We start from the raw sequence: 17,228 nt of genomic DNA on the forward strand, positions 1-17,228 counted from the left end.
AAGTTGTAGTTCATTATAAAACTTATGAAGGATGATGGAATAAATATTGTATCTACAAATTATATTCTTAACACATTAACAGAGTATTACACTAGGATTTTCAGCGATGATGCATCTCCTTTAACAAACTGTTCTTTGCGTGACTATATAAAACTGTACTCGCATCCAAAGCTTGATAATGAACAACAGACAGTATGTGAAGGCCCTCTTAATGAGGAAGAGTTGTATGATGCTATATGTTCCTTTCAAAACTGAAAAGCACCAGGACTAGGTTGGGTTGCCTTTCGAAGTTAATATAACTTTTTTCAATGAAATTAAGGACTCATTGCTTGTTTGTTAAAAATGTTCCTTTTATGTTGGCCATCAATCAAATTCTCAGAAAGAAGGTTTAATTTATTTATTGTTAAAACAGGATGCTGAGGGACAGGCAAAGGATCGAGTTAAACTGAAGAATTGGAGACCCCGTCTCTCACTCTTCTATGTTGTGATGCATGTATCCTGGCTAAATGTTAAGCGTTTAGTTTAGAGTTAAAAAAGTTATTCAACAGTTAATACATCCTGACCAAACAGGTTTTTTGAAAGGCCGTTTTATAGGGGATAACATTAGACGTCTTCTAGAAATAATAGAATATTATGAGAAAGAAAACTTGTCTGAATTGATACTTATAGCTGACTTCGAGAAGGCCTTTGATACAATCAAGTGGACATACATATACTTGGTGAATTTTTCACTGTTTACTCCATTAACTAGACATTGAAAGAGAAAACAACACTACCTCTGCACTTGTTTTATTCCAGATCACAGGAACATAGTGGTCGATGATCAGACCAGACAGGAATGAAGGTCACGTGGGAAAAGACCAAAGATACAACCCATGCATTATCAATTTTGTTAGACTCACTGACATGAAAAGTAGACACTATCATTGCTTAAAAATATGTAAACTGTATAAACTTGTGATCATGATCATGATGCTGAGCCCAGTTTCTTGAGTGAGAGGAGAGCATACTTGCGCTCGTTGCACGCAAGCTTTCCTCCGTATTGTGACAATATTACTACTCTTTAAACCCTTAATAAGCATTATTTGACCTTTCAATTCTCTTCACTTACATTAACAGACAGTGAGTGTGTGGTCTCTGAAATAATAAAGAAATATAATATATAACTAACAGAAATACACAAATAACTAAATAGCCTAATTCAAATACTCATTGAATTGCTGAAACTGAACAAGGAACACAGTCTATCTAAGCCTGTTACTGCCCTCCTATGGTCGAAAACGATAAATCAGGGTTCCCACGCTTGCCTTGAAAACATTGTCCATGCTACCTCCTGATTTTCCAGGTACCATATTAAGTGATGATCTATAGGCCGCTGAAGCTTTCCGCCCCCATCCGCGCCCCCCTCCCCTCACACACACAACCCCCTAGGACACCTGACTACTTACTTGATTTAAAAGATGTGCCAGTCAAGTCTACATTGTAAATGCTTAGAGATTGTCTTATTGATAATATCAATGCATGAAATAATGCAACAAGCTTTTCACTTTCATTGTCACGCACTCCTGTAATGCATCACACATTTGAGATTATGAGTCTTACGTAGAAGGGGTAGTATGCCTACTCTTACTCTGTAAAAGCTTTTGTAAATCAAACTAATGAACCTAAAAGGGAAAACATAAGGCTGGTTCCCCTGTGGTTCCTCAGTACAGCAACCTCACTAGTAAGCTTAGCTTAACAGTATAGATGTATAGAATCAGTCTGGTCATGATCAATGATTTAAAAAAAAATGTCTCACCCCAAATGTTCCTATTTAGTGGTATCATTTTTCCCCAAATGTTCCTATTTAGTAGTATCATTTTTCTTTCTTTCTTATATCAAGTAGATATAAGAATGAATGTTACAAAATTGATCAAGACTAGACTGGTCATGTCAACTAGTATAGAAGTAATGTCACAGCCTAATGTGAAAATGTATTGGTAGTTAGCTAGCAATGCAAGCTAGCCAACACTAGATAGTTAGTTAGCAAGCTGAATGTTGGCTAGCAAGATTGCACTGCATGTGCTTGCTAACCATCATTAATGAATACAAATTCAAAACAAACACCCCTAAATGTGGTGAATAGCACGGTTTTAGGAAAAGTCAATGAGTGAAATACATATGGGGATCAAACATAGTTCTAGTATTTTAAAAGCAAGGTAAAAATTACCTCAACAATTCTAGTGTAAGCTGCTAGCTAGCAAGTTACTAGCTCGCTAGCTAGTTAGCAAGATTGCACTGCTTACTAACTAACATTGATAAACCCAGGTTTACCACACAGTTAAAACACAGCTACTTACATTTGAGGATAAACTTGCATAAGATGTAGATGTCAAGGCTCCCGAGTTGGCTGGGAAATGCATGTATCTGACCCTTCTATTGAGATCGCGAGTAACGTTTCTCGGTTATTATTCCCTAAGTCCACCAATCCGAAACTATACTTTTAAAGTCCATATCACCAGGTTGCCTGCATCAAATTCCAACATCCAATATACCAGATAGAATGCCAAGAGCATGCTCTACAACATAGGATCATCCATTTCTATCTACAGTAAAAGCTGTTCACATGTAAAGGGTTTTTATAAACTTATCTTAATTCTGTGCTCAATAGTTTCATTTTATTACTATTTTACACATCATCCAATGAAAATTTCCAGGACAACTGTTTCAATTTCCATGTAAGTGTTCACTTTTGCTCAGTTTCCATGACTTTTCCAAACCTGGAAAATGAAAAAATAAATTCCATGTTTTCCATGGTTTCCAGGTACCGTGGGAACCCTGTAAATGCAGTCTATCACCGGTACACGTTGTAGCCAACTAACAAGAACGTGGACAAAATCATACTTGGACAACAGAACGTAATGAACATAAACATCAAACAAAGTACAGTTACTCTTACCTACCAATAGCCTATAACCAGAGATTACATGATAATAGTATGAAGAAGCTATCAAAATCCCTACCGAAGCCATAGCTAGCAAAATAGGGCTAACACTAATATAGCTAGCAACATAGGGCTAACACAAATCTACCGGGCATTTCTAAGCAATGATAAAACATTGTGGTAGAATCTCACTATTAAGGGATTTAACCAGTACACTTCCCTCACCTTGCTCAAATATAAGTATCCCTCACACTGTTATCCATCTCTATACTAATAAAATACTTACAACTAAAGGGCTACAACACAGTAGCTGGAGGAGCTAGCAACATAGGGCTAACGCTAATATAGCTAGCAACATAGGGCTAACACAAATCTACCAGGCATTTCTAAGCAATGATAAAACATTGTAGTAGAATCTAACCATTAAGGGGTTGAACCAGTACACTTTCATTACCTTGTTCAAATATACTTATCCCTCACACTGTTATACATCTCTATACTAATAAAAGACTAAAGAGCTACAACACAGTAGCTGGTGGCTAGGCTAACGTTACGTTATATTACATTTATAACCAGAATTTACCTGACCTGTCCGGGCGTCGTGTTGAGCTGGTCGTCAGTGACTAGGTTGTTCAAGACTACCCTCCAGTGACGGTTGCAAGCGGAATTTTGACGGTATCCCAACCAAATCCCACCATGGGAAAAGGGACAGGGCCTGCCATGCAAGCAGAATTCCAACAGTATCCCAACAGAGGTCCACATGTGTTTTACCATCAGAAAAGCGACAGGGCAGGGCATTAGCGTGTGCGAATGCGAGTGGAATTCCGCTCGAAGACCACTACCAACTCGCCAGCAGAAATTCTTCAGCTGTTTAACAACGGTGCCCCTCTCAATACCCCCCAGTAGAAACACTCCAGCGGATTGTCGCTCTGATTCTGATGGAGGACCGATATCTATGTGCTATCTGGGTAAAGGCTGGAGTGAAAGGATAAACGTGTGGAGGTTTGGGGTATAGTCCCATAAAATCATCCCCATCGGGTCTTGAACCCTGATCTCCCGAGTGGGAGTCCAATACTTTCACCGCTGCTCTACTTGTACAGTGAAGATCACTTTCACCACTTCTCTACTTGTGTAGTGGAGATCGGCGGGTTGATTTTGGTGTCCTTTATTTTGGTGTGCTGGGACTACTGCCTCTTGTGGTGCCAACAGATAAATGCAGGTCAACATTCAACGGAGTATGGGTGGGAGGGAGGGAGTGACAACCCGACAAACACTATCTATGGTGCTGGCTTACAGCCATGCATAAAAACATGCAGATACAAACAATTTCATTGCAGCTCCCTCTTATTGGTTGGTATGAATTCTCATGCAGTAACATGCAATACACTCAGAGTAACAAAACCTCAACATCGTATACTGTACCAATGTACCATAGGCCTACACAAGCCTTTTCTGCAATCAGCTTATTAACAAATATGAAAGGCTTTCAGATTTAAACAGACTACTTAGCTATTGAAACATATTGTAATATGTATTATCTTGAAACGTGTGAGCTTTGTTCACTGAATCTTCAGTAAGGACAGCTATGCCTAGAGAGTAATGAGTCTTCATGGACCAGCCATCCTGGTTAAACATCACTTACGCAAATGTCTGCTCGCACCCAATTGGTATTGATGTCACGTAACCACACTTGAGATTCATCAGCGGTACTGAAGTGGTCTCGCTAACTTTGTTAAAGAGTATTGTGAGGATACATTCAAGTAGTCCAATCGCTATCAATCTTGGTCTTAGCTCAGTATAATATAGACCTCAGGGCAGGTCTGACAAGTGTGTGTACAAGCACTACTGCTACACATGGGCCAGCATAATGAGTTTTAAGCCAAAGAATTGATAAGATAGAGGTGGCCACTACTGGAGCTTGTAAGTCTTTCTGCGTTATTAGACATTATTTGAATTAATTTGACATACTAGACCTTGGTCAGATCTCTTTAACAGGCCTGCTGTATAGGCCACAGAACTGGCCTCTCATACCTTGGCTAGAGAAAGAATGCTATGTACTTTATAATCTTATGTTTTTGCAGAAGTAACTGTCTCTGCTCGCGCCCCAGCCTTGCCAGTCTCTCTGTCGACAAAACAGGATTCCAGCTGGACTGGGGGGTGGGAGGCCAGGGCTAGGAATCGGCCCAGATACCAAGGTTGTTTTTGACTGTATAAATGTTGACTGTAACCGCAGATCGGGGCCGCCATGTCTCACATTGCAGACTACTGTGTGCATGAAGCAACTGAGATTTGGCGGTCCCCTTCTTGAGACAGATTATTGGGGGTGTGTGTATGTTACTGTGCTGTTTGTATGTATTGTATGTGGCTACTGTGCTGCTTGCATGTACATTAATACACTTTGTTAAACTTAGAATGTTGGCATTCACTCTCTCCTGAACAATACTCTGTGACAGATATATTATATACGTGTACATATATACATTAACTCACTAGCAACGATAATGGAAAACTTAAGTACAAAGAGAAGTCACTCTTGGTTTGGTGGTTCTTTATGGACTACCAAACAACAAATGGTGTTATTTTCAATTCAGAAAAAAATAACCAGTAGAATACAAGCCTCAAGACCGTAATGAGCAATAATAATACCAGACAATTGCTCAACTACTCTCTGCAACATAATTGTTTTCTCAACGCTGCAGCACTTAGGAACTTTCTTCACTTTGGAACTGTAGTTATGCAAACCCCCAGCGTGTGGTCAAGTCTCTGGTGTGTGCGTCGCCGTAAAAACAAACAAACAGGGTGATAAGCCAAATATTATGGGATGGCCCATATTTTCTGTTTTCTTCCCAGAGTGCTCTGTGTGAGGCAGCCAAGCCGCAGCAGGGCAGTGGCTAATGAGCCTGAGAGATGGAAGATGTACGCTAGTAGGGACAGCGGCAGCACAACAACACATACAGTGGCGACCCAAGAATTGTAAAAAAAAAAAAAAACATATTCCTTTTCACTCAACTCCTCTCTCTCTCTTATGTTTCCTTAATACTCATAAAGAAACACTTAGGGTTTGAGGAGGTATTTTCCCGTCATCAGAAGAGTACAGAGAGACAGAGACCCTGCCTCTGACAGGGACGTCGGAAGCAGGCGGACCGGGTCCTGTTCTGTAAATATAATACACATTTGCATTTGGCTCTGAAGAAGCCAGGTGCTGCAGAACGGCCTGACTGAGTTTGGCTAAACAAGCAGAACTGTCACTACAGTATATATAAACATAGAGCACATCCAGTTAATAAAATGCTAAGAACCCCTACCCAGCAATATACCGTAGTACTGTAACTCCCAACTCCATGCTGGGAGGATTAAGTTTTTATCAATATTTTACATGACTGTATTTTATTTTATCAAAGTAGTTGTGAAGTTCCCAGAGCTGGTGTCTACAAGGCAATCCAAAAACTCCTGAGTTAGCTGTCATCGAGAGGCTCTGCTCTTGGGAAACTCTCCCAGGACTGGCTGAACATTGATGCACCACAAGGCTCCAAAGAACTCTGCAAATCTGTTTTTAACTGTGCACCAGCTACCTGAAATAAACTTCAGCTCTCACTGAAGTTAGAACATAATAGCTCTCCTTAATTGGCTATTTCAGAATTTTTATAGTGGAATTAGCCATAGGGGTATCCTCTTCTTGTTGGGGGCCAGCACCCTAAGTGATTCTACGTTTTCTTATTATTATTATTATTCCGCAATGGGAGTCTATGGCAGCCCATAGAACCATCTGTCCACACCTCGAACCCTCTAGCGCCACCAACTTGTCAAAGTTGGAGGTGCGTTTAGGCATGCAACTTTTGAGCCATCAGCCCGATTTTCAAAAACGAGATACCGTTGGATTCCATGGCTCATGCCGAGTCCAACACACCCTGTGACATCTTTTCCACCATATTGGATTTTCCGCCATTTTGGATTTTGTGAAAAATACTTAAAGCAATACATAGCGTTTTCTCAGAACTGCGCCCCCACACGCTCTGCGAGTAAGTACTGTCGTAACGTTATTAGGACTTGCTCTCCTCTTCACTGTCACGGATAGATTAGATTAGTTTTATTGTCATTGCATATAAAATACAACAACATTTAATTTGGTAGTTCGCTCAGATAGCAGCAACAACAATAGTAAAATACATATGCATACAGTAAAATAGTAAAATAAAAAAGCAGCATAAAAAACATAAAACCCGCTAACGACAGCAGCTACAAACAGTAGCATTACGATAACCACAATAATTCAATCCAAATTATAACATGCGAGTCGAGAACTTTCATAGCTCAGTCGAACTAAACAATAACTGCAAATGAACACATAGCTAAAAAGACAGCTAGTAGCTAGCCAGCATTATTATAGGGTTTGACACAGGGTTTGGACTGGGTGTGCAGGGGGGGGGGGGGGGGGGGAGCCCGGAGTGCACCACACTGCCCCCCGCCAGCTGGGACCCAAGGGTTGCGCCACAGAGCCGCCCCAACATGGTCGGCCATTCACCGACATCTCTTGTTGATTTCGTACAGTATTGTATTAATTATAGTTGTTTTGATATCTACAGTTATTTTGTATTTGTAAATGTATTTTGTATTTGTTTATTGTAATTGTAGAGATTTGACTGAATGTGACCCCATTCTTAATGATAATACTGTCCATCAGGAACTAGAGCTTTTTACCTACAGTAGCTTATACAGTATATCATTAAGCATACAGTAGTGGGGCGGCTGTGGCTCCGATCGTAGGGTCGGCGGTTTGAATCCCGTCTCCTGTCCACATGTCGAAGTGTCCTTGGGCAATACATTGAACCCCAAATTGCTCCCAGTGAGCAGGCTAGAACCTTGCATGACAGCTGTTGCCATGTGTGTGTGAATGAGAGGCCACTGTAAAGCACTTTGGATAAAAGCACTATATAAGTGCAGTCCATTTACCATTTACAATTTTACCACAAGCCAGTGAGGTACATAGAAAAGACACCAGTCTAGAAGAATTGTTAGGAAAGATTACACTCATTAAGTTCCATCCCCACTGTCAATATAATCCACGCCCCACAGCTCAGGACAGTACCTACCAGTCTTTGGCTCCACTGAGAAGTATGGCTGCCCATGGATGATGCTGTACACCACCCTGGCACTGTTCCCATAGGTGGGGTCATCTGCATCAGTGGCTGTCACTTGGACCACCATGGTGCCTGTGAAACAGACGGCATCAACTTTAGTTTCCAAGACAATGTCCAGCCTTGAGGTTGACCTGAGATAACTGTAGGAACAGGGACTTCCCATCTACCAATGTACTAAAGATGAAACTGTAGGCCTACATTTATTTCAAAAACAGGATGGGCAATATCACATCACCTATTATTTGGCGCTGTTTCCGGACCGGAAACAGTGGGTCTGCGTTGATTGGTAACATTATTAAACACCACTGAGCCAGCCTAATCTAAACCAGGCCAGGTCACGCCTGGCTTATGTGTGTTGGCTGGCTTGTTTCTGTGCGGGACCGGTAGGACGGTAATGTCTGATAAATAAAGATGGGTCACCTGGACACATCAGTTCCAATGCTTCCAATGCTAATCCAGCACAATGAAAGCGGGATAGCCAGTAAGGTCATGGGCTCACAACAACTAGCAGCAGCTTCCATAACATTAATGGTAGCGGTCAGTGGCTAAAGCAGTTACACTGATGATTCCTGTAATGTTAGCTATTTTGCTGCAATGGGTTCAACTTTTGTTTCTGGATAAAGGTCATGACTTGCTGTTTTGCACTTCCCTTTAGGTGGTGAATAAGTAGACCCAGGACACAGTGGGTTATTTGGACATCTACTAGGATCTTGATATTATATTGATATGAAGATATGAAAGTAAAGTATTTGCCCTTAGAAGTAAATTGTAATTAAAATGGTTCTTAGCTAAGTAACCTAAGTGTAGGCAGACTTGAAAGGTCAATTGTAATAATATCATGAATGAACAATTGTAAACATAGTACTCAACAGAATAGGTAATACTCAAGTCTTGATTGAAACTTTTCCTAAATGCTTTATTAAAACATACAGACATGCACATTAAAAGTAGCCATAAGTTGTTATTTTGCATGTGCTCTCAGGACATGTTGTGGTTGTGACCATCTTTGTAAAGAAGAGAGGCATGTAATGCACATGTATACAGTAGTACAGAGTATGTTGTCTATTGTATAGAGGTGTTCAATTGCTCAAGTGTTGTCAGTTGTCTATTATATAGACAAGGTGTCACGTGTTCACTTGTTGGTCCAGGAGGTGGCATGTGTGCCATTGTTATAATTAGAGTGAGGGCCTATGTATAGTACAACCAGAGTACTATAAACAACTGACTCTGCACCACTGTACACTCGAACCAACACCTGACAACACTTGAGCAATTGAACACCTTGTCTATACAATAGACAACTGACTCTGCACTACTGTACACTATCACTTGAATCAACACCTGACAACACTTGAGCAATTGAACACCTTGTCTATACAATAGAGATCTTACTCTGCACTACTGTACAGTATACTTGACATGTTATGTAATTGCACTGCCTGTATCATGGACAGTCACAGCCATCCATGATCAGATACTGCTGTCTGGCCATGTCCTGTCCGGGTGGGGCTTGCACCTGGAAACCATCTTTGGGGGGGCTGGACATCAGCGTTGCACAGCAGCCGACACCTGACTGATGTTGCATCACAGTGTTCTCTGGCCTCAACCACACCAGGCATCCCAGCATCAAAGCTGCAACAGAACAGAAGGGAGATGGTGCATTAAAAGTGCATTCAAATATTGGCCACAAATAAAATACAACCATACCATGTCCATAAAATGGAATCGCTAATACATGACAATGATAATTACCTGAAGTGCTGGTAACTCAATGTTTGGGAGCTTTTTTAAATAGCTACTCAGATGCTGGTGCCAGTTGTAGCTTTCAACAAGCACTGTGCCGTCCTCAAGTCCGACAAGCTGTGGGATGTTGACTTTCTTCACAGGAGCGCTGTCTCTCACCACCCCAGCAATGTCAGTAAAAGTCTCCACTCTGGTCTTCCTATAGTGCTGCTTGATCAAGCCAAAGCACCAGTCACGGGCAAACTTGGTGTGGCCTGCAATCAGGAAGTGTAGGTCCAGCTTCAGGTGAAGCTTGTGCATGGTCTGCCAAGCACAGTACCACAGCACAACGTTTTGTTTTGTCCACTACAGTTGTCACAATGAAGGTCCACATGTGTTTCTTCAACTCCATAGTTGTTGAAGAAACGTAGTTGATGACTGCTGCTTGCTGCTCTTGACGCCATCCCTTTGTCGATTAGGTAGTTCACTTGCTTTTATGGTACCTAAACAGAAAAAAGCTAAATTAATGAACAGAAATACTGATCAGAAGCCATATTACAAGAAATTCCTAACTTGCAGATCCCATCATAATTGTAGGTTATGGGTACCTACTGGAGAAAAACATCCTCTCTTAATCCCTTCACTTTAAAGTTAAGAAATAATTACATACATGCAGGGGTCAACATTAACTTTCTAGCTCACCAGCCAAATGTCTGGTAGATGAAAAATTGTACCTGCCAAACCTTTTTTTCCCCAGCCAAAAATAACATTTATATGAAGCCCGTTTTGTGTCGCGTAGACATACAGTACATTTAAGCTGCATAATAACATGATATGGTGGTGAATAAAAACAGTTGTCAGAGCAGATTCCTGGTGCCACAGCACAGGTGGTGTTGTAGTCCTATCCCCAACTGAAAATATTGATCTAGTGATTAGTCAACCCATTGCTAAATTGGAGTTAGAATTGGAGTGAGATTTATCCCCACCCCGTTAATTTTAATGTCGGGCGAGTTGTTGACGGGGGGGGGGGGGGGGGGGTACTTTTGCCCTGAATTCTGCACCTTTGGTCGTGAGGCGGGGTTCGTTCGATCCACCCGACCCCCCCCCCCTGGCTACGGGCCTGTAGTATGTAGGGGTTGGTCATTTCTCCGCGTGAGAATTGTTGTGTGGCGTGTGAGCGTGACAAGAGGCTGAAATGCGTGTCTCACGCTCAATGCGTGAGACTTGGCAGCCCTGTAAATCACAGTCCTATCACAAACTGAAAATATTGATCTAGTGATTAGTCAACCCATTGCTAAATCACAAACTACTAAGCTATCCCATAGGAATGAGCCTATAACCATACCAGCTGGGCAAGTTGACTTTGCTAGCTACCTAACCTAGCCCTAATGATATTGCCCTGCTCGATTGCTGTGCAACATATCAACTGACCAGGGCTGCGTTCAAATTCAGCTAACAGAGGCGAATGTTTGTCGCAAACATGTTTTCTCCAACCGGTCACATTTGAACGGCTTTTAATGAACGTTCCAAATAGCTCGCATAAATGCAACAATGTTCCAAAATACCGTAGGCTACGAGCCTGGGTCCATTGTGATCTTCGTTCCGTTACTGGCGAACTACCTCTCCAGACTGTTAGCTTCTGTTAGCAAATGTTTGCAGCAAACACAAAGCTAACGGAAAATAGTTCGCTAACGTTCGCTATGTTCACTGAATTTGAACGCACCCCAGTTGTTAAATGTATTTCACAACACTGGTTATTCTACTCACGAGACAGTCCCAGTCAGCTGACGTTGCTTGCTGTGTGAATAGTTTTGCTTACGTATGTTGTGAGGCAAGTGTTGGTGACAATGACTAGCTAGCTTGTAGTAGCTAACCTTAGCCAAAGCACTTTGAGAGAACGTGCACAGTATCTCCAACTCCTCGGGCCTTAAGTTAGGTAGCTAACACTAGCTAGCGTGTTAACTAGCACTAGCTAACGTTAGCAAGCTATCATTGGGCTTAATTTCCTGAACTTAACTTTAGCTTAGCGTGCAGCCAGGTTATGGGTTACTGTTTATTTCAGATATTACTCTACATTTCAACTAGCCCTTTTCAGTCCCGTTGTCGCATTCCGCTCGCTAATGCCAGACAACAGTCTGGCCTAGTTAGGAGAGGCGCTCATATTTACAAGTGTCAGATAAACATGAAACTTCACTTACCTCAGCAAAATGGTCTATTTTAACAAATGCTGGGTTTTGAAGCCTCGGCGCTACCAATAAATAACTTATTTAGATGCGTTCTGTCCGAGTGAAATTATTTTTCCGAGGTAGTCTTCTTCTGTGGTGGTGGCAATGCTTTGAAGCTTCAACCCAGTATTTGTTAAAATAGACCCTTTTGCTTAGGTAAGTGAAGTTTCATGTTTATCTGACACTTGTAGGCTAAATATGAGCGCCTCTCCTAACTAGGCCGACACCGATTTATTTTGACGGAAAAGTGAATGCACCAGCAAAGGACTGTTGACAACGGGACTGAGAAGGGCTACATTTCAACCAGACATTCCAGTGAAACCAGATAGTCAAAATAACTTACCTGATATAAAATGGGCACCGCAAACGCAGGCATTTCTGATGATTTCCTCAGTCCAGTCCGTACGCTTAATAATGGCGATTTCGTCTGTCTTCCTCTGCTACTGTAGTGAAACCAGGTAGTCAAAATTACTTACCTGATATAAAATGGGCACCGCAAACGCAGGCATTTCTGATGATTTCCTCAGTCCAGTCCGTAGGCTTAATAATGGCGATTTCGTCTGTCTTCCTCTGCTATGGTTTCAAGAATGCGCGCACATAGGCTACTTGTGCTGACTAGGCTGTAAAAGGGTATATAATTAACAAATATGACCCACGCTCGTTACATAACTTATACAACATCCAGTGACAAAATATGTCATGGTACCTTGGTATGTCCACACCAAGGATCGAACTCACAACCTTCGCTATCCACTCGGCCATCGCTGACCTTGGAATTCTGTGGAGTCTTTTGGTTTTGATGTTCTGGGACTACTGCCTCTTGTGGTAGCAGCAATGGAATTGCAGGTCAACAACACGAAAGAAAGAAAGAAAGAAAGAAAGAAAGAAAGAAAGAAAGAAAGAAAGAAAGAAAGAAAGAAAGAAAGAAAGAAAGAAAGAAAGAAGCACAGACAAAAAGGATTCCCTCTCCTTGGTGTGTCGGCTTACAGCCAACACACAAAAATCATGTGGCCATTCAGGACCGTCCAATACCCAATCATCATAACAATGGGGATTGATTTTTCAAGTGGTTGTTGATTAGGACTTTTTCCAATCCAATATTTTTCTACAGCCCACATCTTCCACTTCCATCACTTGATGTGGCCTGGTCTGATTGAGGCTGAGAGCGGGATCAGAGACATGGATGCCACATTAAATCTTAACCTCAACAGGCATGCTAATCAGAGCTAATCAGACTCTTCACCTCTATCATTATAAATGGAACCATTATGAGGAAGGGATGAATCAATTCACTTTTGGTCTGTGGTTCGCTTAACCTGCATATTGTGAACACAGAGTGATCCCGCTTCACTTGTTATTGCAATCGCTTTTTGCATTATGTGTCTGGCCTTTAAGGCTTATCATCACAGCTCACGTGAAACGCGAGCTGCTCCTGCTGCTGCGCACTCCCAGAACAAAGTGTCTTTTATGGTCTGAAGAGAAGAGTAGGCTACTGCACTCCTTTTCAGAATATTTTTTTTGCTGGATGGCACAAAACACAGGTGCAAGACATCTCAATGATACTGTAGTCTGTCCCTTGATCATGGGACAGAGAGAGTCCCGCTTTTGTCCTAATGTCCTTTCATAATTGTCACAATGATTGAAGTGAAGAAATAATCTCATCATCTCAACATGCATTGTTCTTAATTTGTCGTCATATTTTATTAATGAAAGTGATTTAGAAGGTGGCTGATGTTATGCTGCTATGCCTTTCTATGTTGCAGTTCAGGTGTAGCCTTGTCTATGCACGTCAAATGATCGCTTCAGGTGGTAGGTAGGCTATAAAAAAGATAAGTGGAAAAGTGGAGAAGGAAAGTGGACTGAAACCCCATCGAAGCTGGACTGGACCAGAGATCAGAGAAGGGACAGTATGAATGCAATGAGAACTGATTTCTCTTATTGTAGGTTCACTTAAAGAGGACGGAGTTTGGTTCTTTTAAAGGTCCCCTATTATTCTCATTTTCAACAAGTTAATATAGATCTCTGGAGTCCTCAAAACATGTGGTGCAGTGTAATCAGATCTGCAAATCTGAATGGCTTGTTGAATCACGTTTTCAGAATGTGGCTGCCCACAAAATAACTGAATGGGTCTTCTTATTTCACAGTTTGTGTGTTAGTAAAAAAAAAAGTGAGTTAACTGGTAACTTTAAAGAGAACCACATGAACTATAAAACACCATAAGGAGTTTATCACTGAGACACAGTATTGTATGGGAGCCCACTTTGACTGACTTGCAATTCATAAAAGCTTTCATGAACCTCTTAACATAAATGTTTCATAATATAAGCAAAGGTATGCAAAGCAAGTGACCTGGCAAATGCTTTTAGGTCTTTGACATAATAATAATATGCTAAGTATAATGAGCTTTGTACAGTATAGTATGACCTAAGCTTATACACACACCAGATAAATATTACCTGATAAAAAGAGAGGTTTCAGGGAACCCTTCAAAAGTTGTAGTTGGAGACCCACATTATCAAAAGGCTTTCAAAAAACAGCTTTGGGGAGCGTATGATGGGGAACAAAGGATGTGTCATAACCTGTGGCACTGCTATTCTCAGATCCACAATCAGCCCACAGAAAAACACAAACAGAAGTGAATGACAGTAACCAGTGGTTATTTTTATGCTAAGGATGAGGAAGACAATCAAGCAGCCTTGAAGACTTTACATCAGCAGCAGTCTAAAGCTGACGCCCCGGTTTCTTGATAAAGGTGCAATTATCAACAGAAGAACCCGTCGCTGAAGGGACCTAGGAATGAAAACATTGTTTCCACCAAGTAGTGCCCTGCACAGACGGAGCATCGTCATATGAATAGGTTCTTTATGTTTGTATATTTCATTTTAATAGCGAGCTTGACATACCCGTTGATGCTCAATCACACACTGAAGCATATAAAGGAAAGTGCTGCTTTATAAGTAGGTTATATTTTATTTTGTGGCAAACACCCTAATAAAAATACCTCTTTCTAGCATGAGCTGTATTTTACAGGCTTTTACAGAATGAAGTGATCAAGGAAATTGAAGATTAGGGTCCCACATTTCAGCCATAAACCAGAATTAACAGGCTCTGTCCCTGGATTTCGAGATTAATAGGAAATAGCTTTGGTAGACCTAAATAAGTTATTATAGCCTTTGTTCCATGTGGAGAGCTGGATTATCATCACACTTTAGTCTTGACAAGTTATATTACAGCACCTTTAAACAAGCAAGGTCAATGATTATGAGTAAAGTCACTCAGTATTAGTGTTCTACTGTACAGCACTTGAAATTACTTCACAGAAGGCAAATAATGCAGGGCTTGTTCAAGGTTTATAATATTCATGTATATACTTATCTTTATTTTTGGTTCACAGTGTAGCGTGCCTGCTGTGTTGTAAGGGGAGGTTGGTCCAGGGAATATTTTCTAGATTGGCAATTACAACAGTCAAAAATATAAAAAATCATCAAGGGCTGCTAGTTGTCTAAAACTGATAAGCAACCTGAATTGTTGGTTTCAATCTGCTGCAGTCTGCTGCTTAACAATTTTCCTGTCAGTATCACTTCACTATTTGTCCATCTTCATTGGTATGATTGATCAGATTTTCATATTTTCATTTATTTTCAGTGAATGTTGACCAAACAGTGTTTTCTAGTCAACGCTGCATCTTCGGGAGCAATTATCATTTGACAGTAATATAAATAAATAGACCTTGTCTAATTTGGGAAATGCAATGTCAGAGACACACAAGCTGCTGGATACAACTTACCTCCAGTATATATTAAATACTCATCTTTAAATATCCATTCCAAAGTCCACACTTGGTAGTTAACTTGGTAGCTAACTCTTCATGAATTTTAAATGCCATGGTTTGAAACTTAAATATGTTTACTACAGTATCAACACAGTGGTTCATTATACCAAAACTGTCTTAAATAGGGGTGCACCGATCTTGAATTTTCATGGCCGATCCGATTTCCAATTTTGTATTGTTCTAATGGCCGATTCCGATAGCCAAATTATTTTTTATTTTTTTTGGAGGGGGTTCTTTTTCTAAAAAGCAGGCAACAAACAAACACTAAGTAACATTATGTTACATTTTTAAAAGCCAACTTGGCCTCAAAACAGCTTGCTTGCTTAGATTACTTGCTTCAGTTCAAATAAATCTGAAGCCTTAATAAAATAAAATAACAAAAATTAATATTATTTTCTTTTAAAAAATAAAGTATTTTCTTTTAAATTAAAACATTAATTATGTCATGACAATAATGACAGTAATGGCATGAGGAACTTATGGACATGGATCTTGAACTATACAGTATTAGTGAACTATAACATGACTCGTCAGTCACACACACACACACACACACAGTCAGTCACTCCATCAGCCACTCCAAAAACATACAGGAAAACTACAGTAGCCTAGGCTACTGATGTTTTTTTTAACACATCAACAAAGGCCAATAATTTGAGAGCGAGCGAATAAGAGGGCAATATTTAGGCCGAAACAACCAAGCTTTTAGGGACATACTAAATAAACTACAGAGCCATTATATTACAACAATGGCCAAGCACCACGAAGAGGAATGACAGGACGATAAAATACACCCCCTTAGGGCACAGCACTCAATAGCCTAGTCCTCTACTTCACTCATCAGTGTTTAGGCTACTAGCCTACAGGGCTACTAGGCCTATTAGCCCACCGCTCCAGGAAACAAAGTGCATGCACTCGAGTGCTGATTAAATCTAGGCAAAGCAAAACGCACAGCCATAACAACTGGTAATTAATCACAAAAGACCTACCTTATATCGTAACCCAAACTCTGGATTGGACAATCACTAGGACAAGAATGAATGAACATGTTCATAATAACGCGTTGTCCTATTGATTTTGATGCTAGCTGGCTGGCTGGAGTAAGATCGTTACGTTGCTAGCATAATTTATAACCGATCATGACCCACTAAACCAATTATACAATAAACAACAAAACAACTACTCGTCCCCTCTCTGTATATGAATGTTATCCTATCACCACCACAGATATACTCAAAACAAATCTTCATTATTTTCGCTATTATTGCCATCTAGGTGTCAGATTAGACTAGCCAAGAGCCTGTCATCGTAACGTTACGTCTGATCAGCTGTTTTTTTTAGCAAACTACTTAGGCCACTCCTACTAAAGGTCACTAGCTATAGATAAA

The 17,228-nt window shown here is 40.7% G+C and overlaps 1 protein-coding gene across 1 annotated transcript in view; it reads right to left on the reverse strand.

The window, feature by feature from the left end:
- Nucleotides 1-17,228, reverse strand: part of cdh7a (cadherin 7a) — a gene marked incomplete at both ends in the record, with an annotated part of 187,116 nt that overhangs the window by 65,948 nt on the left and 103,940 nt on the right. The window contains one exon of the mRNA XM_084461559.1: nucleotides 8,014-8,133. Within this exon, the coding sequence (XP_084317685.1) occupies nucleotides 8,014-8,133 (120 nt within the window). The remainder of the gene's footprint in view (nucleotides 1-8,013; nucleotides 8,134-17,228) is intronic.

Source organism: Borostomias antarcticus, assembly GCF_949987555.1.
Source record: "Borostomias antarcticus genome assembly, chromosome: 2".
Classification (NCBI taxonomy): Eukaryota; Metazoa; Chordata; class Actinopteri; order Stomiiformes; family Stomiidae; genus Borostomias; species Borostomias antarcticus.